The sequence below is a fragment of the Chrysemys picta genome, chromosome 7 (genome assembly GCF_011386835.1).
Source record: "Chrysemys picta bellii isolate R12L10 chromosome 7, ASM1138683v2, whole genome shotgun sequence".
In the NCBI taxonomy this organism is placed as follows: Eukaryota; Metazoa; Chordata; order Testudines; family Emydidae; genus Chrysemys; species Chrysemys picta.
Genome location: NC_088797.1, coordinates 48,999,117 through 49,026,310, shown reverse-complemented (window position 1 = coordinate 49,026,310; position 27,194 = coordinate 48,999,117). Strand labels below are relative to the sequence as shown.

Genomic DNA, 27,194 nt, shown 5'->3' with positions numbered 1-27,194 from the left:
GTAGGTAGAGCTTGGAACTTGCAGGGGAGGGGAGGAGGGTTATAGATTCCTCACTGGGGCAGAAATTAATTACACAAACACTCCTCCTAGTCTATTCTATTTGCTGCATTTAATTAAGCACGGGAGGAGGGGGAAAATTGCCAAGATTTCTGTGTAGTTAAAAAGACATTTTTCATTAAAAAAAAAAAAAAAGTTTCAGCCCCACTCGAGTTCCACAGTCCATTCCACTAATCAGTAGGACAGTCATCCTCCCTCAATTCGAGCCCCGCATGTGTGGTACACTGCATAGCCCATGCTGCAGCTGAAAGGACTGTATTCAGGTAAGGAGAGAGGGCCAGGTCTGTCCAGAGGAGATAAAAGGTGCACACACTCTAAAATAACTCCCCGCCACCCAAACTAAATATGCATTCCGCTAGTGATTCAGCCATCTGCGCCTTATGGCTGCTATAGCTAGGCAAGAATCCCTTCAGGGCACATTCTGTGAACCTCACATTCACCAACCCATCCATCCTTGGCTCTCATCAAAAGACAAACTTAAAAACAGGTCCAGACGCTCTGCTCAGGTTTAATGGAGGCAGCTAAGGAGCTGTGATCATTTGATGTTTTCTGATGATAGTGGTGACGCCTGAGGCCAGCAATAATATTACCATGAAATAAATCTGCAGTGATATAATTAGCAGGGCTGCTATTACAACCCGGGTTTTACTGCTGCTCAACGTACGGGGAATAAAAACCGCTTGGATGGGGGGGGGGGGGTATTGAGGATCTGGTTTGGGTGAGGAAGGGGCAAAGGGAGACACTGTGATGTCACAGGGAAAACTCAAGCATGAGCAGTGTGGGGATTATCTGGACTAATTTTATACACATCTCCGTAGGGTTAGAGGTTATTGTGGGGCTAGAGCTATGGAATCTTAAAGGGTTAAGTCCAGGTTGAGCTTTCCAGGAACTCAGCAGTGGCTTTAATTCAATTGCCTAGTATACAAAAGAACTGATACCAGAGTCCCAGCCAGCCCCTCCTGAAGAAACACACAGACCAGGTACAAGGTCCCAAATCTGACCAAGGAACTTTAAAATCTTGAACAACGTATCTTGGAATGAATAAGAGAGCCTGTGAATTCAGGGGGAGACAGCAACTGAGGTGGGGGTGGGAATCAGAGGTAGAGGCTGCATGGGCAGGCTGCCTCACCCAACCCAAGGCTGGCAGCCTACCCAGAGCTACCAAGGAAAGGCCAAGGCTGAAGTCAAACATTATGTGCTCAGAGACAAGGTCATCATCATCATCATCATCATCAACATGTTCCTGTTATGCCTCTGGCTTTTAGGGCAGTGATGAAGCTACTCCACTCCTGTCTGTTTCTGGCAAATTTTCCAATGGTTCCCCAGCTGTGTCCTGTTTTTCAGCTCTGCTTCCACAGCTCTTCATGTGGTTTTTGGGCAGCCTTGTTTTTGCTTGCCTTCAGATGTCCATCTTATTGCTACTCTGGTGATGGAATCAGTTTCCACCCGAAGCAGACGACCGATCCATCTCCAACGCCTCCTGGCAATGATGGTGCTCAGATCCTCTTGGCTGCCTGTGTCAATAGATCTTGATTTGAGATTGATCTGGACCAAAAGATATCGAGGATTTTTCTGAGACAGGTTATATGGAACGAAGACAGTTTGGACATGTCATACTTTCTCATTCCCCAGCATTCTGCACTATAAAGTAGCGTTGAAAGTACGCAGCTCTGATAAATCTTGAGTTTGATTTTGATGATGTATTTTGATGATTTCCAGACGATATTTAAGCTCCTGAAGGTGTTCCCGGCTTTTCTGATTTTGTTCCAGATGTCCTGGCTTGTTCCACCGTCCTGGCGGATGGTGCTGTCCAAGTATGTGAATGTTTCTACATTGGTGAGAACATAATCCTCTATCCATACTGGTGATGGTGATGCAATATTACAGGTCATGATATCTGTCTTATTGCGGTTGATTCTCAGTCCAATTTGCTGGCTGAATGCATTGAGTCGAATTGTTTTTGCTTGTATATGGTGTTGGGTATGTGATAGGAGAGCGACATTATCTGCAAAGTCCAGGTCTTCCAGGGATGAGAAAAGTGTCCATTTAATGCCTCACACTTTGAGAGACAAGGAAGGTGAGGTAATATCTTTTACTGGTCCAACTTCTGTTGGTGAAAGAGACAAACTTTCGAGCTTCACAGAGCTCTTCTTCAGATCCTGAAGATTGAATCTCTTTCACCAATAGAAGATGGGCCAATAAACAATATTACCTCATCCATCCTGTCTCTCTCACACTCTGGGACCAACACGACAACAACACTGCAAAGAACATGTGGTTGCGTTTAACTCTGGCCTCTCTACTTGTGATGTACCTATGGATCAGTCGGTCATACTGTTTTGAAAAAGCTGTCCTAAGTCCCTTCATCTATCAGTTGGTGACAACACCTGAACAGCAGTATATGGCAGGCCCAATGGAGTTCAGGCCCTGCTGGAGTAATACAGTCAATGAAACGGGGTACTGTAACATGGTGACCGATTTAAAAGTGAGGTGAACTGTGGGGTTTTCCCTAAGAAAAGCTCATGTGTGGGTCTGTGGCTTAAAATGGGAGACTATAGGAGAGTTGCGAGTGGGATCAAGCTATAATATATCCCTGCAACCATAATATCATGTTACGGGCATCCCAGACTGTGACTGCCCATTCTCCCAGCCCTATCTCCATTTTTCAATTGTCGTTTAGTTGCACTCGAGCACATATCCTCCAGCAGGTTGCAAAAGAAGGCAGAGAAAGGAGCAGAGCAGTGGTTTGGTACAGTGGAGGCAAAGAACAGCTGGACACTATTATACAAATAGGCTATTTAAGGGTGACCGTCAACATTTAAAACCCATGGCCCTCTAGCAGCCTCTGTTACAAAAAAAGTACTCAGACAAGAGGCTTTGGACCATCAGTCTCCTCCAGCAGTTTTACTATTTTATGTCTAGTGGTAACCCTTGAGGAATGGTCTTGTGGTTACAGATGTTGCACTGAGATTCAGGAGATGTGGGTTCTACTCCCAGCTCTGCCACACTCACTATGTGAAACTACTGTGCCTCAGTTTCCCCATGTGGAAAGTAGGGATCGTCAGCCACCACCACCACCACATCAGAGTGTTGTGAAGTGCTTTGCGTTTCTTTGATGAAAATTGCTTGAAAAGGCAAAAATATTATCTTGAGGTGTGTTTTTTCAGGACACCTACTCTCCAAAGCTGGCCCTGTTTTGCTTGTGTAATATTTAGCGCTTATATTGCTCCCAACACTGTTACCTGGTTCTCCTCCCCCCATCATCAGTCCTGAGGATGGGTTTTGTTCAATATCTTCATTAATGATCTGGAGGATGGCATGGACTGCACCCTCAGCAAGTTTGCAGATGACACTAAACTGGGAGGAGTGGTAGATACGCTGGAGGGTAGGGATAAGATACAGAGGGACCCAGACACATTAAAGGATTGGGCCAAAAGAAATCTGATGAGGTTCAACAAGGACAAGTGCAGAGTCCTGCACTTAGGACGGAAGAATCCTATGCTCTGCTACAGACTAGGGACTGAGTGGCTAGGAAGCAGTTCTGCAGAAAAGGACCTAGGGGTTACAGTGGACGAGAAGCTGGACATGAGTCAACGGTGTGCCCTTGTTGCAAAGAATGCTAACAGCACTTTGGACTGTATAAGTAGGGGCATTGCCAGCAGATCGAGCGATGTGATCATTCCCCTCTATTCGGCATTGGTGTACTCATCTGGAATACTGTGTCCAGTTTTGGGCCCCACACTACAAGAAGGATGTGGAAAAATTGGAAAGAGTCCAGTGGAGGGCAACAAAAATGATTAGGGGGCTGGAGCACATGACTTATGAGGAGAGGCTGAGGGAACTGGTATTGTTTAGTCTGCAGAAGAGAAGAATGAGGGGGAATTTGATAGCTGCTTTCAACTACCTGAAAGGGGGTTCCAAAGAGGATGGATCTAGACTCTTCTCAGTGGTACCAGATGACAGAACAAGGAGTAACGGTCTCAAGGTGGTGGAATCTCCTTCCTTAGAGGTTTTTAAGGTCAGGTTTGACGTTGCCCTGGCAGGGATGATTTAGTTGGGGATTGGTCCTGCTTTGAGCAGGGGGTTGGACTAGAACAGTGGTTCCCGAACTGGGGTTCGTGAACCCCTGAGGGTTCACAAAATGTTACAGAGGGTTCTCAGGAGAAAGTTTCCTAATGGTGGACAGAGCTGCCCCTAGGGATCCCAAGCAGCACAGGGACAGCAGCCCGGAGCCCCAGGGACTTCCAAGAGCTATGCAGATCAAAGCAAGCACATCTATCACACTGAGGAGATTTAAACTTCAAGACTCCTTATAAGAAATGGAAAGGGAGGTGGATTTTTTTTTGCTGTTTTTAAAATTAAATAGGCTGCTAGTATTGTTTTTTAAATTATTATAAAGAACAAGTTTAAGCTTTGTTGTAACGTGCGTTGTTTGCCTGGACTGCTCAAGACCTGAATGTTGTGTAGGAGGAACTCTTTGAGTTGGCTTCTTAAATACCTTCATGCTGTTTCACATCTGATACTCCTTGATGAAACCTAGGAGCTTTGTCTTATAAGAGGCTTAATCAAAGTGACACAAGCTACAAAAGTCAGGTCTTGGAAAAGTGTTGCCGTTTTCATAATGTAATAAAATACTGTAATGATAAATAATAAATAGTGTGTAATAAGCATGTCATAAAAACAAATTTTATACTTCCAAGATCACTGCTTTTATACTTTATTCTCAGGTAAGGGAGAAAATCCCTGGAAATATTCATTTTTAAGAGGGGGTTCGTGAGACTTGATATTTTAGTGAAAGGGGTTCGCGGGCTGTTAAAGTTTGGAAACCACTGGACTAGAGGACTTCCTGAGGTCTCTTCCAACCCTGATATTCTATGATTCTATGATCAGTTCCCACACACAACCTCTGCAAAGCTGAATCTTTAGATCTAAATTCTCACCCAGCTACCTTAATGGCAACTATAAAAGTTATGGGAGTCTCCATTTATGTGTGTGGAAAGTGAGTAGTGAAGATTGCTCTGGAAATAGTATACACAAGAGATATATCTGTTTATATGTAGATAGTTCATTCATACAAAGTATGCCAACTATTGGCAAGTCAGAATGTGAAACTGCTCATAAGTTAGGTTCAATAAAGTTGTTGTTGCTATGCAATACAAATGGTTTCCAGAGTCCAGCTTAACAAGGCTAATTGTGTGCATGCACATTCATTCATGCTGCAATGGATGCGAAGCAAGCTCACTGATTCAGCACCAACAGGGCCAAGTGAAGTCATGCAGTGTTGCCAACTCTTTTATGATTTTATTGCAAGTCTCACAATGTTTGATATTTTCCTTAAAGCTGCAGCTCCTGGAGTCAGGTGATTAAAAATTAAAGCTGAGGTATCATGCAAAAACGTTTCTTGCCCTCTTCATTGCAGGGGGAAAAAGCTTGAAAACATGATCCCTAAAGAACCAAAATCTAGAAGGCAAAGAAAAAACCCATACACATTTTTTTAAAGCCTCATGTTTATCCAATGATTGGCACTTGCATTATCATCAATGCACAGGAAAGGAAGACATTGCAGGCAGCAGCCAGAGATCATAGAATCATAGAAGATTAGGGTTGAAAGAGACCTCGGGAGGTCATCCAGTCCAACCCCAACTAAATCATCCCAGCCAGGGCTTTGTCAAGCCAGGCCTTAAAAACCTCTAAGGAAGGAAATTCCACCACCTCCCTAGGTAACCCATTCCAGTGCTTCACCACTCTCCTAGTAAAATAGTTTTTCCTAATATCCAACCTAGACTTCCCCCACTGCAACTTGAGAGCACTGCTTCTTGTTCTGTCATCTGCCTCCTCTGAGAACAGCCGAGCTCCATTCTCTTTGGAATCCCCTTTCAGGTAGTTGAAGGCTGCTATCAAATCCCCCCCCCCTTCTCTTCTGCAGACTAAATAAGCCCAGTTCCCTCAGCCTCCCCTCCTAAGTCATGTGTCCCAGCCCCCTAATAATTTTCATTGCCCTCCGCTGGACTCTCTCCAATTTGTCCACATCCTTTCTGTAGTGGGGGACCCAAAACTGGACGCAATACTCCAGATGTGGCCTTACCAGTGCTGAATAGAGGAGAATAATCACTTCCCTCGATCTCCTGGCAATGCAGCAGATCCTTCACTTGCAACTCATGCCCTGCACTAAGGGGACCAGAGACACACTATGCTTGAGACTGATTGCACAGCTCTGACAATAATATTTTAAGATGGTCTTATTTGGCTGAATTCATCTCAGTAGGTGCAATGGGTATGGAGAAATCAAAACACTATAGGATGGAAATCATGGGCTCTAAAGAAGAGATTTAACAGGGAAAAAAGTCAGTTGGCCCGGAAGACATGGTAGACTGTTGTAAGCATTAGCATAGATAGAAGTACCAATCTGCAAGTTCTAGGCTGGGTTATGGAATTGTTCAAATCTATCCTCAAATGCTACTCTCACACTACAGCTGCTGCAGACAATGTCTTTGCCCACGTAGTGTCTGTAACCCCATTAGCTCCTTATTATTCGGCTAACGTAATTCAAGCTCTTTAATATTTGAGCATGAAGCCTAAGACCATTGTATCCAGTCACTCTGCAATAGAGACCAGTGTCCAGGTGAGGCATTCTCCTGGGGAAAGACTTCTGCTTCCATCAGTCTCACTTGCCTTGTGGGTAGTCACATGATTATATGCTGGTAGGTGCATTGCTCAAGATTTCTCCTACGGTTCTGGAATTTACTGAGCTGGGTTGCCTCTGTGGTAAGATATATTTTTAATTCTAGTTTGTTAGGCACCCAAAGGCCAGCAGGCTTGGGCTGCCTATTTTAACACAAAGAGGATATAATCATTATTATGGCAACTGGGCAGCTTTTCATTCATCCCCAGGAAGCAGACAGTTTCTTGAAGCTCGAGGTTGTAGGTTTAGAGTCGGCTTGTACAGAAGGCTCAGGAAATTTACATACTTTCTGCTGAAATTCCACTGCCTAACAAGGATTGCTCTTTAAAGAGCGGATCACAGAGCTTGGCACTAAACTTGCATTAAATTGATACGATCTCTTTAATGTTATCTGCAGCTCGTTATCACAATTGTATGTGCAATTTACATTCTTGTCGGCTTTTTTTTTATTAAGATTTGCTAGATACCTAATGTAGATATTTTGTACATTGTTCCAATGTCACTCAAATGTTTAATGGACATCAGTTGCCCTGAGAATATGTAATAGCTCTATGCTATGGGCTATGCCTGATGCTGCCATGTTTCACGCTCACTTCTTCAAGGGTGCAGACAGAGCTGTGGGCAGTCCAGGCCCCATCATTTGCACTGAGAGAGAGAGAGCGCGAGAGAGGCAGGCGGGCTGCCAATTATATAGAGTTTAGCGGCAGCGGCTTAGAGTCAAGCCACATAACAGGGCCTGTGCAAGCTGCCTTCATGTCGGTTTGAGGCTGTCTCTCATTCCTGATCTGCACCAGCCTCTGCTATGCCAATTCAGGGGTCACCCATACAGCTCTGCCAATGCTCCTCACCTGCCCCTACTCTTCCAGTCCTGCACCTCTCCTAAGCAGAGATCATGAAATTCACTTTCACTTGGACCACAAAGCAGGATTTGAACTGAGCTCTCAAGACCCTAAAGGCTAATGCCCCAAAACTGCACAAACGTCCACAGTAATTACAATCACTAACTGAGCTGGCAGCTCATAAAGTTGACTATCTAGTGTAGAATTAAGCTGAAACTCCATTCTCTGATCTCAGTTCCTGACTAGATCAGGTCTCTCCATTTCTTACTGCGACACTAAGCATTTGAGTACCTACAGCCATAATTTTTATTTATCCCCTCTATCCTTGTATGTTCCTCAATCTGCATGGAGAGCAGTGTCTGAGCCAGAGCAAGAGGTTTTTAAAGTTACATTTGGAAAAAGGAAGGGGCAGGAATGGAGGTCCTAGGCTCCAACACAGTTGTGCCTATGCACCTCAATCTTGACCTACAGCACCCCTGGCTCTGCCAGCCCTGGGAGGCCATATGTCTCTACCAAAGCACCTAAATCCTGGCCTGCAGTTCTGCCCATGCACAGCAGCTCTGAATTTAAACACCCATTTATTCCCAGCTGGGATTCAGCTGTGATTGCCAGTGATGCTAAGCTTTGGGTCAGAAAATGCATTATGTTTAGCACTGACTCTGCAGAGCACTTTATGTCTTCAAAGTGCTTTACAAACATTAACTAGTATGAACACATTAATTAACACTAATGCGTAAATGTGGGTAAGACAAACATCCACAAACTACACGACAACCTAAGCCAGGCAAACCCAGGTCTCCAGGGACTAAAGAGTGCATCAACTGACTATGTCCAATTTCCTCTCTAATAAACACTGCTCAGTGCCAGTCTGCATCTAGGGGAATATCCATAACTATGCAGGACTCTAGGGTATTTTCTACACAAAAGCTCCTTCACGTTCTTGGCTTTTTTTTAAAAAAAAACTGCACCAGCAAAACTGAAGCTAGGGTTTGCCAGGTTTTAAATTTACGTGGGTTGTTCACTTCAGTATTCTATAGCTGTTATGTTGCTTAAAGGGATATTACCAACTTGAAATTCAGTCCATTAAAACCTATTTTTAAGAAAGTCTGGTACTACACGGGAGAAAGAGTCACAGAAACAACATGAGACACTGACTATGTAGGGGAACCTGAAAAAGATGACAGCAAAGTGCTGTTAAATACAAAGCTAAACATTACCGGCAAAGTTTTAAAAAACTGCCCCTCTTTCTCTTCTATGAGTTTCAGGGGTCTCTGGGGCCCTTGCAACAGTAGAAATGAAAAAGGTTAACAGAGGACTGCAGCCTCCTACATTTTTTTAACTCAAGATTTAAAAAAAAAAAATTTGCAAATTTGGGCCAAATGTTCACATGGTGCAATCTCCTGTAAGATGCATCCACATCATTTGTGACACCCCATTATTACATCTGCATTGTAGCAGCAAGAGACGCGAATCAGGAATCAGAGCCTGTTGTGCTAGGCAGAGTACAGATATATAGGGCCTGATTCTCATTTACCTTAAGGAAGCCTCTGTACACTACTGTGGCAGTGTGAAGAGCCTTAAAGAGGGTGTACTTATAATTCCCCCTCTCCCCTTTAAGGCTCCTGCGTGCTGCCAGAGTAGTGTAAAGGAGCCTTAGGCCTTGGCTACACTTGCAGCTGTACAACGCTGTGAGTTAAACCTGACTTCGTGCAGCTGAGTAGGGAAAGCGCTGCAGTCTGTCCACACTGACAGCTGCCCAGCGCACTGTCGTGGCCACATTTGCGGCAATTGCAGTGCTATTGGGAGCGGTGCATTAAGGGCAGCTATCCCACAGAGCACCTCTTCCCATTCTGGTGCCGTGGGTTGTGGGAAGGGGGCGTGGGTGCGGGGCATTCTGGGTCCTGTCCCAATGCCCCGTGATGCATCCCTTCGCATCCCAGAAATCCCTTTGTTTCCGTCCACCTTTGGCGCCATCTTTCAACGGTTTCTGTGCAGCGCGATCTGTCTGCGGGAAATGGAGTCCGAACTGCTGAGGCGGATGCTGACGAGTCTCGCCAGCATGTCACGTTTGGCTGTCAAACTATTCCTTAAGATCCAAAGTGACAGTGAGAGTGAGGGTGAGGAGTCCGACGATGCTATCGAGCCGCGTACAACACGAAATTGCTTGTGGCATTCACGGACATGCTCAGCACCGCGGAACGCCGCTTTTGGGCTCGTGAAACAAGCACCGAGTGGTGGGATCACATCGTCATGGAAGCTGGGATGACGAGCAGTGGCTGCAGAACTTTCGGATGAGAAAAGCCACTTTCATGGGACTGTGTGAGGAGCTTGCCCCCACCCTGCAGCACAAGGACACGAGATTGAGAGCTGGCCTGCCAGTGAAGAAGTGGGTGGCTATTGCAATCTGGAAGCTGGCAACTCCAGACAGCTACCGGTCGGTCGCAAACCTGTTTGGAGTGGGAAAGTCGACCATTGGAATCGTGTTGATGCAAGTTTGCAAGGCCATTAATCGCATCCTACTCAGAAGAACCGTGACTCTGGGTAACGTGCAGCAAATAGTGGATGGCTTTGCACAAATAGGGTTCCCTAACTGTGGAGGGGCGATAGATGGGATGCACATTCCTATTCTGGCACCACCCCACCTAGGATCCGAGTACGTTAATCGGAAGGGGTATTTCTCTATGGTTCTCCAGGCGCTTGTGGATCACCGTGGGTGTTTCATTGACATTAACACAGGCTGGCCTGGAAAGGTGCATGACACACGCATCTTTCGGAACACTTGGCTGTTCAGGAAGATGCAGGCCAGGACTTTTTTCCCCACAGCGGAAGATCATGGTAGGGGAAGTTGAAATGCCCATTGTGATCCTTGGAGATCCCGCTTACCCGTTAATGCCGTGGCTCATGAAACCCTACACAGGGAGCCTTGACAGCAGCAAGGAACAGTTCAACCAAAGGCTGAGCCGGTGCCAAATGACTGTGGAGTGTGCCTTTGGCCATTTAAAGGGCCGCTGGCGATCTCTGTATGGGAAGCTGGACTTGGCCGAAAACAGCCTCCCCGTGGTTATATCCGCGTGCTGTGCCCTGCATAATATTTGTGACGGGAAGGGTGAAAGCTTCACTCAGGCATGGACCTCCGAGGTTCAACACCTGGAGGCTGAATTTACACAGCCGGAGAGCAGGGCTATTACAGGGGCCCAGCACGGGGCTGTAAGGATTAGGGATGCCTTGAGGGAGCAATTTGAGGCTGAAAACCAGCAGTGATATCTGGTGCCCTGCACGGGAGTGAAGTGCAGTAGTTCCAATCTTTAGGAATTAGTGTCTGCTTAGCAGACAAGCAGACTTGCAGTGCCTGTTTATTTCCTGGGCTAAGGAGCCTTTTACTTTATGCAATAATAAAGAATGTTTTCAAAGCCAAAGAATCCATTTATTGAAAAGAAAAAAAATTTATTTATTGAAAAGCAACAAGGGGGTGGAGTGGGGAACAGTACAATCACAGATTCGCGTATGTCCTGTCTGGTGTGCTGTGCAGTGAGTGCTGCACTTCAGGACAGCTATACTGCATGGTGATGGGGGTTGAGGGCAGAGGGTAAGGGTCATGGTTTTCAGGGCTGGGTGGTGAAGATACTGGTGTTGGAGGCAGCGGGTGGCGTGAAGAACACGGAAGTTGGGGAAAGTGGGTTGGAGGTGACAGTGGGGCACAACAAAAGAGTTTTGGGACAAGGGCTGTAGGGGCGGGTGGCGCTTGCGGTACTGCTCCTCTTTCCGCATGGCTACCAGCTCCTGGATAACATCTGCTTGGCGCTCCAGGATGCTTATGAGCCTATCAGTGCTTTGCTGCCGTTGCGCGGTGCTTTGCCGCCGGTGCACTGCATTTTCCTGTGCGGATACTGCTTTCTCTCTCCCTCCAGTCCTGTGCTTTCTCATTCTCTTTAATAGATTGCCACATCACTTCTTGCAGCATATCTTTTTTGCTTTTTCGCGGTCTCTTCCTGAGTCTTTGCAGTCTCTGAGCAGGCGATAAGAGGGACGGCTGAGGTCTCAAGGTTGATGCAGCTGTATAAGCAAAACGCAACATTTAACAGAGGCAGCATTGTTTATACCAGACAGAGTAATGATTCCCCCCGCACTTAAGGAGTAGAAAACACACAGGGTCTACACAATTGCATAATTTTCCCGTCCGAAACAGAGCACACGGGAGCCTCAAAATGGTGAGTAAGGGGGGGACTGATTGTTTCAGAGCTACACTGTCCTCTGGGTTTCTGTGCCTTGGGGAGAGCCAACAGCTTCAGGGGGCACCTACACTGAACACTGTCCCAACATTTTCCACAGGAGTTCCTCCTGGACGATATCTCGGTACTGAGGGTGACCTGGGAAGCAAGGGAGGGTCTTCTACTGCAATGCAGCTTCCGCCCTGGCCCATATGCAGCTTGCCTGTGTGCAGCAATGGTCCCCCCGCCCCTCGCAGCACAGTGGTGCGGACACGTTAGCCTGGCTGGGACAAGGACCACGGTGGCTCTCCCGATAAACCTGCGCAAGCGCATTGCACACGTTCTGGATGAGGCCGATTACCGCGATGTGATAAACCACATCAATGCACTATTCCGCATCTAGGCATGCATGCCTAACCCTCCTCTCCCAAAGAGCCTGCACCGAAAAAATTCCTTCCCGAAAAAAAAACCCGCTTACCGGGAACCTGCTCTTCTGTTTGTCCTCCACCAAGTACCAGCCGCTGCGACTGGCTACCTTCCTCTTGGCTCGAGAAGAGCTCCCGGCTGCATGGCTCCAGGGATTCCGGGGTGACTCCATCTGGCCCACCACCATCACTCCCGTCTTCCTCCTCCTTCCCCCCCCCCACCGGCTCTGAAGTGTCCATGGTGGTGCTCGGAGTGGAGGTGGGGTTAACCCCAAGTATCGCATGCTGTAGAATCGGCAGGTCATGGAGGGAGCACCCAAGCGGCCGTTTGCGTCGCGGGGTTTGCGGTAGGCACTCCACAGCTCCTTTACTTTAATCCTGCACTGTAGGGCGTCCCGGTCATGGCCCCTTTCCATCATGTCCTTTGATACCTTCCCGAAGGTATCGTCATTCCTACGGCTGGAGCGCAGCTGGGACTGTACAGCTTCCTCCCCCCAAACACTGATGAGGTCCAGCAACTCGCCATTGCTCCATGCTGAGGCTCGCTTGGCGCGTGGAGGCATGGTCACCCGGAAAGATTCGCTTATAGCACTCCACACCACGCCGGGCTGAGCAAACAGGATGGGGATTTTTAAAATTCCCGGGGAATGTAAAGGGTCGGTCACATGGTTGGTTACCTGAGGCCAGGGCAGTAGAGTTTGAACTGATGACCAGAGTGGCTAGAACAGGCATTGTGGGATACTACCGAATAATTCTGGAGGCCATTCACAGCGCATTGGGCGGCCACACTGGCGCCACAGTGCTGCAGCAGCAGCGCAATACTTACTATTCCTCTTGGAGAGGTGGAGTACATGCAGCGCTGCAACCACGGAGATACAGCGCTGCAAATGCCTTGCCAATGTGGACGGGGAGTGACTTACAGCGCTGGGGGAGCCTTTACAGCGCTGTAACTCGCAAGTATAGCCACGGCCTTAGTGCAAACAAGAATCAGGCCCATAATGAAAAGACACAGAGCCCCAAAGTGCTTAGAGTCGATCTTGTACCTCCAGGCTTGTGTGTGCAATCCAGCATCCACGGGGCTTGTGTTTTCAGGTATGAGTACGCCAGGCATAAAGGTGCCCAGGCAAATTTTACTCAGCCAATTTAGAAAACACAACCCTTTAAGTCAAATGCAGTTGGGCCGCCCCCACAGAGCAATTTTAGGAGTTCAGAGCCCGCAACTGAGGACAGTGCAATGAACAGAAGCATACTGAAACTGCCTGCGTCATACCTATCTCAGGAGAGACTTCAGTGTGGAGCAAGCACCAGAGAGAAAATACTTTAGGAGCATGAGAAAATACAGAAGCCCAAAATAAACCCAAGCCAAGCCCATAGGTACAGACAGCTGAGCAGCAGCGACCCACAGTAAGTGACCGACTCCAAGGCAGCTCAGCTCTTTGATGAAAGCTGGACACTAGTGGCGATAATAGAGAAAGGAGGAGAGATCATTTATTTGATCAGGAAAGCACAAGGAGACAAAGTAACTACTTGCCCAAGGCTAGCCAGTCACGCTTGAGGAAGTGGAACCCAGGATTTCCCTGGCCTCTGGGCCTTTGCTCTAACCACTAGAAAACACAGGTTTCTTGCTCTTGAGCTGTGATGGAGCCCACAGCCCAAGCACACTCTACATATAAACCTAAACAATTAAATCTACAAAAGCCGAGCAACAGGTTTTAGATGCCCTGTAGCAAGACAGAAAAAAGGCCCTTGTATATTGATTCATTCTTTGGCAACATCCTCTCCCAGCCAAAAGTGCTGGAGGGCTCATACGCATATGTACAAGGTTAGGAAGTATCTTCAATGCAGAAACTTATCAGGTATCTCCATACATGAGTTACTACCTCCTATTTCCCAGCAGCGCAGCTCAAATGCATCCTGAGTGACAGACATGGCACGCCGCTGTGGCTGCTCGGAAAACCCACATGGAGCGAGTTGGAGAGGCCGCTACTCAGGAAGTACTCTGGTCTCTTCCACACACAGGGCACATGGTGCCACTGGCACCATCGCTCAGGGCCCTGCAGACGCAACAATGGAAAGATGTGCAGCCTCACATCTCTCTGAAACCTCAGAGCTCACCAAGCAGCTTACAAAGTTTTAAAGCAAACAGGGCTGGGCTTCTGCCAAGCATACAAGCAAGAAGAAAGGAAAACGTACGACATAATCTGCATGAAAGTGCACGAAGCTCTAAATCGTGTTAGCATTATTAGAAGGCTGGTTACATTGCTCTGCAAATGGGCCCAATACAGTTCTGATAGACTTGTTACAAACCTCTGATTGTCCCTGATTAACTTAGACAATAAACTCCCGTCCTGGTGTGTGCGCATTGTTCAACTCCCTCTTTGCAATCTGTAAATTAGAATTCCAGACTTGAGAGATTGGATTCAAATTGGATTACTGGATCAGGTCCAGTTCAGGAACAGTGAGAGAAGGATGGAGGGAGGAAGGAAGAGGAAGAGAAGGGGAGGTGGGGAAGAGACAGAGACATGCACACATACAGGCCAAATAAATAAATAAATAAATAAATAACTGAAGCGAGTCATCCAAGATTTGATTAGGAGTGAATTAAAAATATAATTAAAACAAAAACTACTAGCCAGCAATTAGGAAACAAGAGGGAGAAGGGACAGATTATCACTATTAATTAACAAAGCAAGGAGATTATACCTTTAAATGTTTGCAGTTTAGGCAGTGTGTTATTTCCCCCCCCTTCTCTTTAAATGCAAGTGCTGAGCAGAGGAAGCTAATTTCCATCTTTATTGCTGGGTGGGTTTCTGCTCTGTGTGATTGGGCACAGTAGGACGTGTGCATGCTGTATCAGTTGAGCCCCTAGCTCCCAGCTAAACACAGGCAGTGTCTGAAGGAAATACTTCCCCCACATAGGTCACCTGCCATCTGAAATGGGGAAAGACAGGCAGACAGCGTGACCTAGTGGACAGGGCACTGGACTGGGACCCAGGAGATCTGGATGTAGGAGTCGGTCCTCTTCCTGCCCTGCCCAAAAGTCTCATGCTGTGTAGAACCCATGGGCCATGTCCGGGTAAAGAGGAACCATACAGGCTACAGGCCTGCATGCGTAGCACACTCTGCTGGAGTCCTGGGAGCCCAACAGTCTGATGGACTGTGGTTCAGTATAGTCTTTATTTCAGTTCAATGACCCCTTCCTGCTGACTCTTCCTCTGCAGTTCATAGACTCAGACTCATAGACTTAAGGTCAGAAGGGACCATTATGATCATCTAGTCTGACCTCCTGCACAATGCAGGCCACAGAATCTCACCCACTCACTCCTGTAACAAACCCCCTAATCTATGTCTGAATTACTGAAGTCCTCAAATCGTGGTTTAAAGACCTGAAGGTGCAGAGAATTCTCCAGCAAGTGACCCGTGCCCCATGCTGCAGAGGAAGGTGAAAAACCTCCAGGGCCTCTGCCAATCTTCCCTGGAGGAAAATTCCTTCCCGACCCCAAATATGGCGGTCAGTTAAACCCTGAGCATGTGGCACCTTCGCTCTTCCAGTGTTGGCTCCTAGGCTCGTCACAAGGAGGCCAGCTGTTGCTACCAATGCAAGTTTGCTTTGCTGACCTGAGCGGGTAGCCTAAAAACAGCAGGGCCACCGCCCCGATGGGAAAGTTCAGACAGCCCCAGACATGCCACTGGGAAGAGGGGGGAGAATGCTTTTTATGAGCACTAATTCACTATGCTACCCAGTCCTCCATATCACATGCCTCCAGAAGCCAGAGAGGAACAATGCTACAGGCAATTAGCATGGAGAGCAACAGGACAAAGAGAAGCAGCTCCTGACAACTCAGTGGCTTTCGCTGGAGGAGCAAGGACAGTCCTGTTCCAAACTGGATTAGCCTTGCCCATTGTGCCCTAATACCACCCTCAGCACAAACATTGCTGTCACAAGTCAGATAGTTCTCCACAGGAGAGATTTAAGTGCATGCAACGACAGCGACATAAGACTTACTTACGGGGGGTGGGGGCGGTGGGAGAGGAACCACTCTGAATGGAGCACAGGAACATTTTGTTGCATGCCAATCTTTGCAAGTCTTCAGACAAGTGAAACCTTTCACTCTCCCTATCAGGGAGCTGAAGGACTGATAAAGACTCCATTACTTAATACCTGTAAGGGAAATCTCATGGCTATCAGAGCTGTTAAAGGGATAAACCTGTCCAATTAAATCCCCTCTGCATGCATGATATATGCTAGACGCAGACTGAGCCTGAGACAACTCCCAGTGGAATAGAACCAGACAGCGTACACCAGGACTAAGAGCATCAGAGGATGAGCTGCCAACCCTACAAGCACCCTGACCAACCAGCTATCATCCCTGGAAAGCCCCGATACAAGGTTCTATAATAACGCACCACACTTCTGCAGTGCCTTCCCTCCCAGGATTCAAAATACTTTAGAAGCATTAATTGCACTACCATGCAAAGCAGATGAGTAGTGATATCCTGATGGGGAGACTGAGGCACAAAAAGTTAAGTAAGTTTCCCAATTTCTCCAAGTCTCCTGGGTGAAGCCAGGTCTCCCGATGCCTAGTCACATGCTGACACCACTAAGATGCTGTCTCCTTTCTCGTACACTGCACAGCCAGTGCTGCCAAGCACCATCTTTGGAGCCAGGGGAGAAGGGAAACACATTCCTCAGTAATAGCAACACCCCCGGGAAATCTCTTCAAGGAGACCTGCAAAAGTGTTTAAAATAAAAATACACCCCGAGAGCTTTTCACCTGCTGCTTGTGTTTTGACGTAGGGTAATGTGGAAGGCCATGCCTGATCTTCCCTGCCTTTGCTGAAGCACGATTTGGGGATCTTCTAGGATGTACACAATGAGCTCTTGCATCTTAACTGAAGGGACAGGAATGTTGAATCTTTACCAAAGAGGTCCTTTCACCAGAGCATTCATCAGGCATTGGAGATAAGTAGGTGTTAACAAAACCCATGGTTCATTCACACAGGTCGGCAGCGGAGGAGATGGAAGGTGAAAACAAGCATGGAATTGTGATGGGGGAGAAAGGAGAGAGAATAAGCTGGAAAGGATTGGAATTGGAAAGAACAGAGGACCCATTTAACTGACCGCTCCTGGGCAGCACCGGTCTCCAACACCTCACTCACGAAGCTGCAGGCTACAGGAAACAAACAGGTATCCACCATAAGGCAGCTTAAACTTTTCTACTAGAATTTTTGCCACTTTGCCACTAGAATTTGTGCAGACTGAGAAATACAGCCTCAGCTGCCCACCCTTCAGGCCTGTGCAAAGACCCTGGGCAGGCAGTCCACTGGGTGGAGAGGCCGGCTTTAGCACTGAGCACTGCCCTCAACGTCTTGCCCCCAGAGGTTCATATCTAGGAACTATCAGGCAGAGTGACCCAGCTGAACCCAGCTGCCAGGCTGGATCGTGGAGAAATGGGCAATTGCTAAAAGAGCTGGGACCTGGACTGCTTATGGTCTGTTGGTTCTGGTCTCCATCTCCCATTCCCAGCATTCTAGGTTAAACAACATCAGAGAGTGTGGCTATTTGTATCTTATTTTATTGCATCACATGGACTCCTCTCAGAGAAGGAGAAAACACCAACACAGCCAGTACTGTTTAGGCAAGTCACAGTGTATAAATAGCTCAGCATAGCCCATGGTAAGCAATGGGATGTACAGCTATCATGAGGCAAAGCAAATAATCTGTGGCTAAGCCTGTGAAACGGGAACCAATCAGCAGTCGAATTAGCCTTCAGAGGTCTGCATGGGAAATGCCCAAAATGAAACCCAGGATCGAAGCTTTCCATCCTGCCCCTAACCCCTAAGAATGTGGGGAAAATTCAGATCCAGATACTAATAGCACACACAGCTCGTATCCCTTGCTGATTACAAAAAAGCAGTCATGAGACATTTATGGCCCCCGGGGCGGGGGGGGACGACGGGGGGACGACAATGCCCTGTTTTACCACTCTGAGTCGAGTGGAGCTAATCAACAACAGTGACTTTTCCACTTGTGTTTGACTTTAGCTACAGAGAGATGCTCCGAGAAACTGCTCAGCAAACAGAGAAAAGGACACTGCTGCCACAGCCCTTGGACTAGATTCTTATCTCCCCTACACTGGGATCAGCTAGGAGAACACCATGGGATTCAGCAGGAGAGAGTGACATGGTAGGAATCGGGCACATGGAGTTCCAGAAGCTCCCGCCCGTGGAAAGCGCAGCCTCCCATGTTTCAGGGAGTTACTCTGGCAAAGGATCATGTCTATTGCTGCAATTAATAAATATTTCCCCTGTGCCACTTAACACCTCTGGAAAAGGTCAGTGGCATATCAGCTGTTTGCACTGATGCTTTCTGAAATCACACATCAGCTCAAACCACAACCCCTGCTGCCCTCCTCCCTTTGCTGTGCTGCAGCTTGGCATTTACAGAGCTGGTGAGGAAGAGAGTCTGGCCTGAGTGGAGCACATCAGTGGCACACAGCCGCAGAGAGCAGGCAGAGGAAGCCATGGAAGTGGCATGCACAGCTTAACATGAAGCAATTACTACTCTGATCTGCACATCCAGGTAGCAAGCGAAAGCACATGCAGGAAATAGCAAACCTCTGCCTTAACTGTCACGGTGGGTCCCTTCCTCCCTGGTCATTAGCTCCTCCTGACCCCAGGGCACATGCCACCCTGGAGAGTGGCTAATCATTGGCATGGGAAGTAACACACAACAGGCCCAGAAGGGAGGGAGAAGAAGCCAGCAGCAATACCACTGAAGGGGATTATACTTCCAAGAAGTAAATCACCCAAATCTATCCACAGCCAAAAATAATAAAAATCAGGTCCATTTAGTAAAGTTTATTTTTCTCCCAAACTCTTCTGCAGGCAGCGATTATACAGCAGCAGCACCATTATAATACAGCACATCTAGGCAGCATCTCCTGTACTTGTCCAATGCACAGAGCAGCATGGGGATTTCAGAAAGAGCAACAATGCAGACATGGGGAAGGGGGACCCAGCTTCCCCCTCCTCCATCTCTCCTTCATCCTTCTCCCATAAAATCTGCTGTCTCCGGGGTCCTCATCAATCATGGATTCCCTTGCGGCTCCCCTGACTCACACAAGTCACCCCACTGATTTCAGCAGGGCTTCCTTCATGAGTGGCGCCAGCAAGATCCAGCCTTTGGCCCTGTGCATCAGAGGCCACTGCAGCTGCAGCCTGGAACACCCGAGCCTGTTTGCTGACACCGGATTCTTCACTGCCACGTCACCTGTGTGGAACTAGAGCTTTCTCCCCCGCCCAGCCAGCACCTGAACACAGAGGGTTGGTGCTCTCCAGAGATGGGCGGGACGCAATAGAAACATGTTTCAGAGTAGCAGCCGTGTTAGTCTGTATCCGCAAAAAGAACAGGAGTACTTGTGGCACCTTAGAGACTAACAAATTTATTAGAGCATAAGCTTTCGTGGACTACAGCCCACTTCTTCGGATGCATAAATAGAAACATGTTAACTCAGGTTAAAAAAAACCAACACCAGTGAATAGAGCAGGAGAGGGAGGCAATGCCAGCCAGCCCCCTCTTTCCAGCCAGGAACTCACTGCCCTCCGCAGGCATTCAGAGTGCCAGTCTCATGAAGATGGAGTTCACTCACCAACAGTCATTTGGCAGTTGCTGACACCTTGACCCTTTTGCAAGGGTCGGGGGAGACATATTTCCCAGGCAGAACCAGGACAACTGTTGGTCTGGGCCAAAAAGCACCACAGACGTTTGAATTTGATGCAGGAAAGCAATCAGAGCCAACCATATTGTTTCCCTATAATTCATCTGATGTGACACATTGGCTAAGTATGTTGTGTCCTCTAGTGTCAGCCAACTAGGATACAAGCCTACTACAGCTACTAGCAGAGTTACTCCATTAGCTCAAGGTAGAGGGCTGTGCTTTTGGGATTGAAAGCCTAGGGTTCCATCCCTGCAGCTCAGTTTTACTGAGGGAAGCAATCACTCTCCTGTCCCTGCATTACTCTGAAATGCAGGTGGGAAATAAGAATGCCTGTAATGGCCAGACCCCTGCTGCAGCCATAAGGCTGTGTCAAGCCACTGCCACCGAAAGTCAGCACCGAGGTGGTTTCTTGTGTTTAATTCTTGTTTCTACAGGGGAAGCGGGGGGACTGTAAATATTATTAATAAACGCTCTGGACACAGCTTAACTTTCTTTAATCAGGATGCATGAATGTTTTCCTTTGAAATTGGGAACAGCAGGCTCTTTGACGAATGGGCTGAATCATCGTCTAATTTGAATGATTCCTATACAGTGCCTGTGCAGCGTTTCAAAAGACTAGCTAGTACCTTCCTCCAGAAACCCTGCTCTCAGAGATGTCCTACACCTCCTACAGCAACAATACAGAGTGGGGAGGGGACTACTTTTCCAGCAGTGGAAGCATACAGGTACCACAAAAATTGTGCTACATAAGGCCTGATGCCCCCTCCCACTCTCACTGATACACGTCAGTCACACTTGACTCAGCCGCTGGAAAAAATCATTTAAGGAAAATCATCATCGTTCCCATGAGTCATGGGGGGAAGGGGGCGGGGAACGTCTCAGAGAGATGATTCAACTGGAAGGAGAGCTGAGGCAAAGGAAAATGTAGGTTGGAGATGAGGAAAAACTTCCTGGTAGAGAAGAGTTGTGTAAGGTTTTGTCTACACTAGCACTTTTGTCAGCAAAAGTGTCATCTATCAGGGTTGCAGACAGCGCTATGTCCACAGGAGACCTTACAGTGGCGCAGCTGCAGCGGTACAGCTGTGTCACTGTAAGGTCTGTAGTATAGACATAGCCTTAGGAACATAGCGTTTAGAGACTCCCAAAGGAAGTGGAGGGAGTGCTGTGATTTAGATCCTGGCCCCTTTGGCACTGTACAGTCCTGCACTGGCAGGGAGAGGGGCTGGAGGAGCCTATAGGTTTCCCCCATCCCTAGATTCTATTGCCTATCACAAATCTGGGAGGAGAGACCAGGAGCACCTGCTAAAATATTATAATTGAGGTGTATGGACATTCAAACTGACTTGATGAGAGATGAACCACCCAGGGTCTCATTCTGAAAGCACATACTTCAGACGATATATTCAAATCAGGATTTGAAATCCAATGAAGCCACAGACTCTCTCAGCCCTGAATAAATACAAGTACCTCACCATGCCAGGCTACTGAATTGGGGACTCTTATCATAGACTGGTCAATGCCAGAGATAGAATCAAGCTGAAAGACAACTGAGTTAAGCATGAAAGCAAATATATTTTTAAAAAATGATTTGGGATGGTCCTTAGTTGCTGTGGGAGTTCATGCCACAGTCTGGGACTGGCCCCTAAGAAAGCTCCATCTCTTGTTCTCTTATTAAGGCACAGGGAGTTTGTATTTAACACAACAATGAAAGTCTGCTCCAAACAGCTACAGTGTGGTCTTTCCCTGCAGTCCAGCCCCCCTCCTACCACAATGGAGGGTGACCTTTGATCTCTCCAGCTGCACCCACACATCCTTCCACGACACCTCATCCATCACCCCTGGTTAACTCAGCTGCATGCCCGGTTAGGCCGGCGTTGCCACTTGAACTGTGCTCCCAGGTGCAGAACTTCACCACACAAAGTTTCATAAAATCAAGCACTCCAGGGGAAGCTACAGTTCCAATAAATGAAACAGCTTCACTCCCACCTAGGCACAAGCTCTCTCTGTTCCACGGAGATAAAATCCTTGTTGTTTCCTCAGCTAAACTTACAGAGAGCGGCAGAAAAACTCCAGATGCTGAACATGATCGCAGAGAGGGTCAAGTTCAGATGACATGGCAGTGCAATCAGGTTATCTTGCTCCAGCACTAATGAAATGAGCTCACTCAAAGAGAAAATGACACAAAATGGGAAGTGAGACTGGAAACTTACACAGATGCCGAAGGGGACAACTCATACACTTGTATCACAGGATATGCGCACAGTCCATCCGGACCATCGGACACAGGCATGCAAGCATTTCAGGTTGCAGCCTCTTAAAGAGCCAAAGCTATCTCTCGGTAACACTTTTCGTAAGTTGTGCTAAGGAACTGAGTTACTTTCCCCCATTCAGCAGCTGGGGAGAATACACTGGAAAGGTTCAGAAGCCAACGTCTCTAACCGTAGCAGCACACGTAGCAGTTATCCTGAGACCAAGGACGACATTTTACTTGAAAAGTCCTCTATGCTGGAGATTTGCTGAAATTTACCAACCCATGTGCCTTCCACACCCTTTCAGAAATATTCACGTTAAGCTATGCAACCCCCTAAGAGATGCAGTGCCTAGGAGACAGCATGTCACCGTGTTCTGCTGGCAAGGTCACACCATTCCGCCAGGATCATCCCTTCGCGCAGACCCCAAACACACCACAAGAGACCAATGCACCAGGCAGCCCCTTACCTTTAAAGCCTGGACTTTCTTGGCCAACAGGCTCTCAATGTCTCCCGACACTTTCTCCACTAATTTCTTGGGGACGTTCTCCTTGACCTCGAACAGGTTCCTGTTGTCATTGTAGATCTAGTAAGAGGAATAAAAGGAAGAGAGACGGTCATCACTACATAAAGACATGAGAAACATAACTACAGTGCCAAGGGATTGTTCTGCACGGGTAAGATGGGGCTGTGGGATTTGGAAGTTGGGAGGCTTAGCACGCAAGGAAGGTACACACAAGGTTATGGTCTGAAGCTCATCCCTCTGGGCTTTCCAGCTTCCTCTCTTCTCCAGCAGACACATTAAAGGCCTCTCCTCCCACAATGCCTGAGACATCCCAGTGCAATGGTCGCACACCCCTCTGGTGACCCAAATGTGCAATGCAGTCAAGGCCTCCCCAATTTTTTCACCCATTTTTCAGTGTCTAAATGATGTCCCCAGACCCCAGTCACAATCCACACTCCAGATCTCACTTGCCAGACGAGCTCACTGCCACCCCCCAGGGCCCATAGTTCAATAGACACATGTGCTATCTGCTGTCAGCCTATGGCACTGCCGCCCAGTGCTGAGTCAGCAGGGGGCAGAGGGGAGGTTAGCCAGCCAGATCGGACTGAAACTGGGATAAAACCTAGGACTTCTCCAGTAAACCTAGAATTTGGCCGACCTGTGCTGGAGAAGGGCGAGAGAAGTTACCCTGTGGTGAAGGTAAAAAAAAGTCCTGATACAATTAGCTACTCATTTGGGTTTCTAAAGTTTGCAGCCTGACTCCTGCAGCATGCTCCTTCACACGGATGGAAACAGCTCTAGCTAAGCACATTCAACCCCGAGGAAACCCCACTGCAGTTCCAGTGGAGCCACTCTGGGGATTGATCTGTCCCACCAGCCAGAAGCTGGTGCTAGAACAATCAGTGAAATCATTAATAACCACACTGACATGGTTAGCATTAGGCTTCAGAGTTAACAACTCTCATTGTGTCATCTCACAGGGAGAGGAGGAGGCTTAAATTATGCAGGAAACATGGGAGATCCCAGCAATCCTTAGGGTGACTGACTCCACTACAGCTGGTGGAAGTTCCATGCATGACAGCTTCCAGTGCCACCGATAACAAGGTACTGACTTTCATTTCTATCAAAGTACCTACCCCCTGGCCTCTGCCCAAGCCAGATAAATAACTGCCCCCACTTTGTGACCTCCCCACAAGGCCTCATGCCCTTTGTCCCCCTACGGCATGCCATACCTCTTCCCTCTCTTAATTAAGAGGCATCTTCCCACAAGCCCGTAAGCCCTAGGTCTCCCATCAGAGGCGTGTTAAACCAGACAGCACAAAATCACCTAAGTAAATCTGAATCCTTGGAGTTCACAGACCACAAAGTCAGCATCATTGTTCAAGTGCACTGCTCAGCATCTCATCCCCCTCGTCCCGCGTACAAGACTGCAGGCTCTTTGGGGCAGGCAATTCTGTCTTCATACCTGCCAAAAACCATCTAGCACACTTCAGGTGTCTTCGCCTTTCGGACATCAATTCAAATCTAGGTCTGATCAGTAGCAACAGCGAGTATTCAAGGCAGGGACGGTTTCTCACTATGTGTCTATACAGCGCCTAGCCCAACAGGGCCTGACCCAGGATGGGCCTTAGGCACTACTGTAATCCATCTGAGACGTCTGTGGTGGCTTATGTGCAACACGCAGGGAGTCTCAGCCCAGGTCTCTCGCCAGCAGACAAAACACATCATGAAAGTTACTAGACCTGGCCCAGCGCTGGCAGCCTCAGTGGAAGGATTAAGGATGGGCTGGGATAGAAACAATCTCTTCTCCATTGAGGGGATAACTCTATGACCAGCAGGAGCATTTGTGATAACGCAGGCCTAGATCAGAGCAATGAAAGCTGGTGCTTCAGGGCATGCCCTGGAGACAGGATGGTAGTATTCTATACGCACTGCACTACACCACTAGATAGGTGTATTTCAGGGTTAGGTGAGGTGGGGCTCCACTTCCCAGAGGCTAGTGATGGGATCAGGATCCAAGTGGACGGGCCAATGCCCTGATCCAGCATGACAAACACTATGTACACTTCTGTAAATTGGCAGGGGGTGAACTGGAGGGTGCTCGCACTGCCACTGTTCAGGCAGCACTGTGTGTACAAACAGGGGGCTTCGGTCACCAGAGCGGCCAGGCTGACACCTTTCACTAGCACTATGTTCTCTGAAGAGGCTGGAATGAGAACTCCTGCTCTGTATTCCAGCTCCACCAGTAGAAAGCAAACACCACGATTAATTAATCGGACAAACACCGGCTCCTGCACCAGGCCTAATGCAGAGACAACTCCTATAATGGAACATGCCCAATGCTAATTTAGGGACAGGGAAGGCCACCAAGGTATTACCCTTCTAAGGCGATCTTCAAAGTACCCCTGCAAAACAGCCCAGCAGAAGGATGCAGACACTAACCCCATGGAAAAATTCCTTCGATATTTTCTATCCGCTCCGCCCCTTCCCTGAAAATCTGAGCTGAAGCAGTTTCTCAGTGAACAACAAGCTCCTGATAATTTGAAGGCAGCTAGAGGTGAATTTAAAGTGTCTGAATACTGAATCCCTCCATGGTCCCCCTCCCACCTTCCCCCAGTGGCCCAGACAAATGGTTACAGAAGCAGAGGCTGAATGTGGTGCTTTCTGAGGCTAAGGAAAAAGATGCTCTTCTCCTCTCGGACAGTCTCTGCAGAGTTCCTTCAGGATTAGCCCACAGGTTCCAGCCTTGTTTTCTCAGACCCTTGCTGTAATTGTCATTCCGCCCAAGCTATTTCTGATGTGCCCGATTTCTCCTTTCTTCTGTGCTGCTGGTGTATTCCTGACAACAGCCACCTCATGCTGACCTTTCATCCAGAAATACCACTCCACACAAGGCTCTGCTCCCAGAACTTATGGGAGAGATATCGTCCTTCCCAAAAAGTCAGGGTTTCAAGCAAGTTACCCTGGGTGCCAGCTTTCCCTGCAAATGGAATAACAATCTTCCTCCACCAATGTGCCTGTCAGCTCCATTCTAACTAGTAGGAGCAGCATGTTGAAATTTGCAAGACTCCCCTATTCTGACGCCTATGGAAAGTTCTTGTTGATTTCTCTATATTACTGGCTCACAAGAATGGGGCTGGTAGGCGCAGGGAGTGGAAGTGTGCTCCAGCACCCCACAGAGCAAAGGCCCAGGGAGGTGATTTGTTTGCCTCACCCATTGCAATCAGAAGAACAGGAGTACTTGTGGCACCTTAGAGACTAACAAATTTATTAGAGCATAAGCTTTCGTGGACTACAGCCCACTTCTTCGGATGCATTGCAATCACATGCCCGTAAGGAATAGCCGGGTAGATCAGGAGACACCTCATTGGGTCTCCTCCTTTCTCAGGCTGAAGAGCCACGTGGTTCACAGGAAAGACAGGAGGGATCGCCCTAGAAACGAACCCCTCAGAGCCAGCTGCTTCAATAAGTCTGTGCCTCTCAGGAACCCACTCACTTTGGCCCCAAAGTCATCCTATGTTCCATATCAATCTGGTGTCCCCACAGCTTTTATTGTTGGAAATTACTGACATCGGAAATAAAGATTCATGGATCTGGGGAACAGAGAATTATTTACAATAACAGGAGGCATCCCACAGACATTTTAAGTATCCTGCATGAATAATCTGTGAGCACCCCTCATTTCAGGTCCTTGTCACACAGCTGGGTCCCAGCAGGCTGGAAAGTGTGTGCTGCTGATAGCAATGGATGCTATTCTGGGAAAGAATCTCACCCGAGCACAGAACAGGTTAAAGATAGAAAATTGAACATAAATTATATTCTCCCTCACTCTCTTTTTTCCTTTGGTAAGTAACAGCATAACAAAATAATGTGTTTTGAAGGCATGCTACCTCCAGCTGAGCAGCAGCAATTAGGAAAGCAAAAGAAGAGGAGCAATCTTCAAGGAGAAAGCTTTGGATAAAGAGGGCATCCTGAAATTCGTGTTTTCCTATTATGAAACGGAAAATCAGCTCCCATTGGTTACAGCCAGAAACTGTGCCTACCCATTCTGGGAGGGGGAGGGGAGGAAATAATAAAAATCAAGCAATGCTCCGCGGCTCACATCACAAACCCTCTGCAGCTATAGGCCTATGCAGGCTTTTGGTCCATCAGTTTAACTAGGTTAATGAGAACATTTCAATTCAAAGAGAGGGTGACCAAAAAAAAAAAAAAGAGTCAGGTGGGGTGGTAGCATTGCCTGTTAAGGTTGCCCAACACTTCCCATTATAAGACCTTTTTTTCAGATGCGTATAACTTTGCCAAACTAATCGTTTGAGCTGAAATTTTATATGTACATGCTGAGTGTCTGCCTCGGGCCGAACAGTTTTGGAAAATTTCAGTCAAAATAGTCCAGCCGTTTCTGAGAATGAAGCTAGTGAAAAATACATTGTAATGGCCTATCTCACAGGGGATCTGGGAGCATTATTTAGCATTTACAGAACTCTCTGAAGATACAAAGCACCAGGGAA

At 47.7% G+C, this 27,194-nt stretch overlaps 1 protein-coding gene across 2 annotated transcripts in view; it reads right to left on the bottom strand.

The window, feature by feature from the left end:
• Positions 1-27,194, bottom strand: part of CACNA2D2 (calcium voltage-gated channel auxiliary subunit alpha2delta 2) — a 590,375-nt gene that overhangs the window by 453,406 nt on the left and 109,775 nt on the right. For both annotated transcript variants that reach the window (XM_042861788.2, XM_042861789.2), the window contains exon 3: positions 22,651-22,767. In XM_042861788.2, the coding sequence (XP_042717722.2) occupies positions 22,651-22,767 (117 nt within the window). The remainder of the gene's footprint in view (positions 1-22,650; positions 22,768-27,194) is intronic.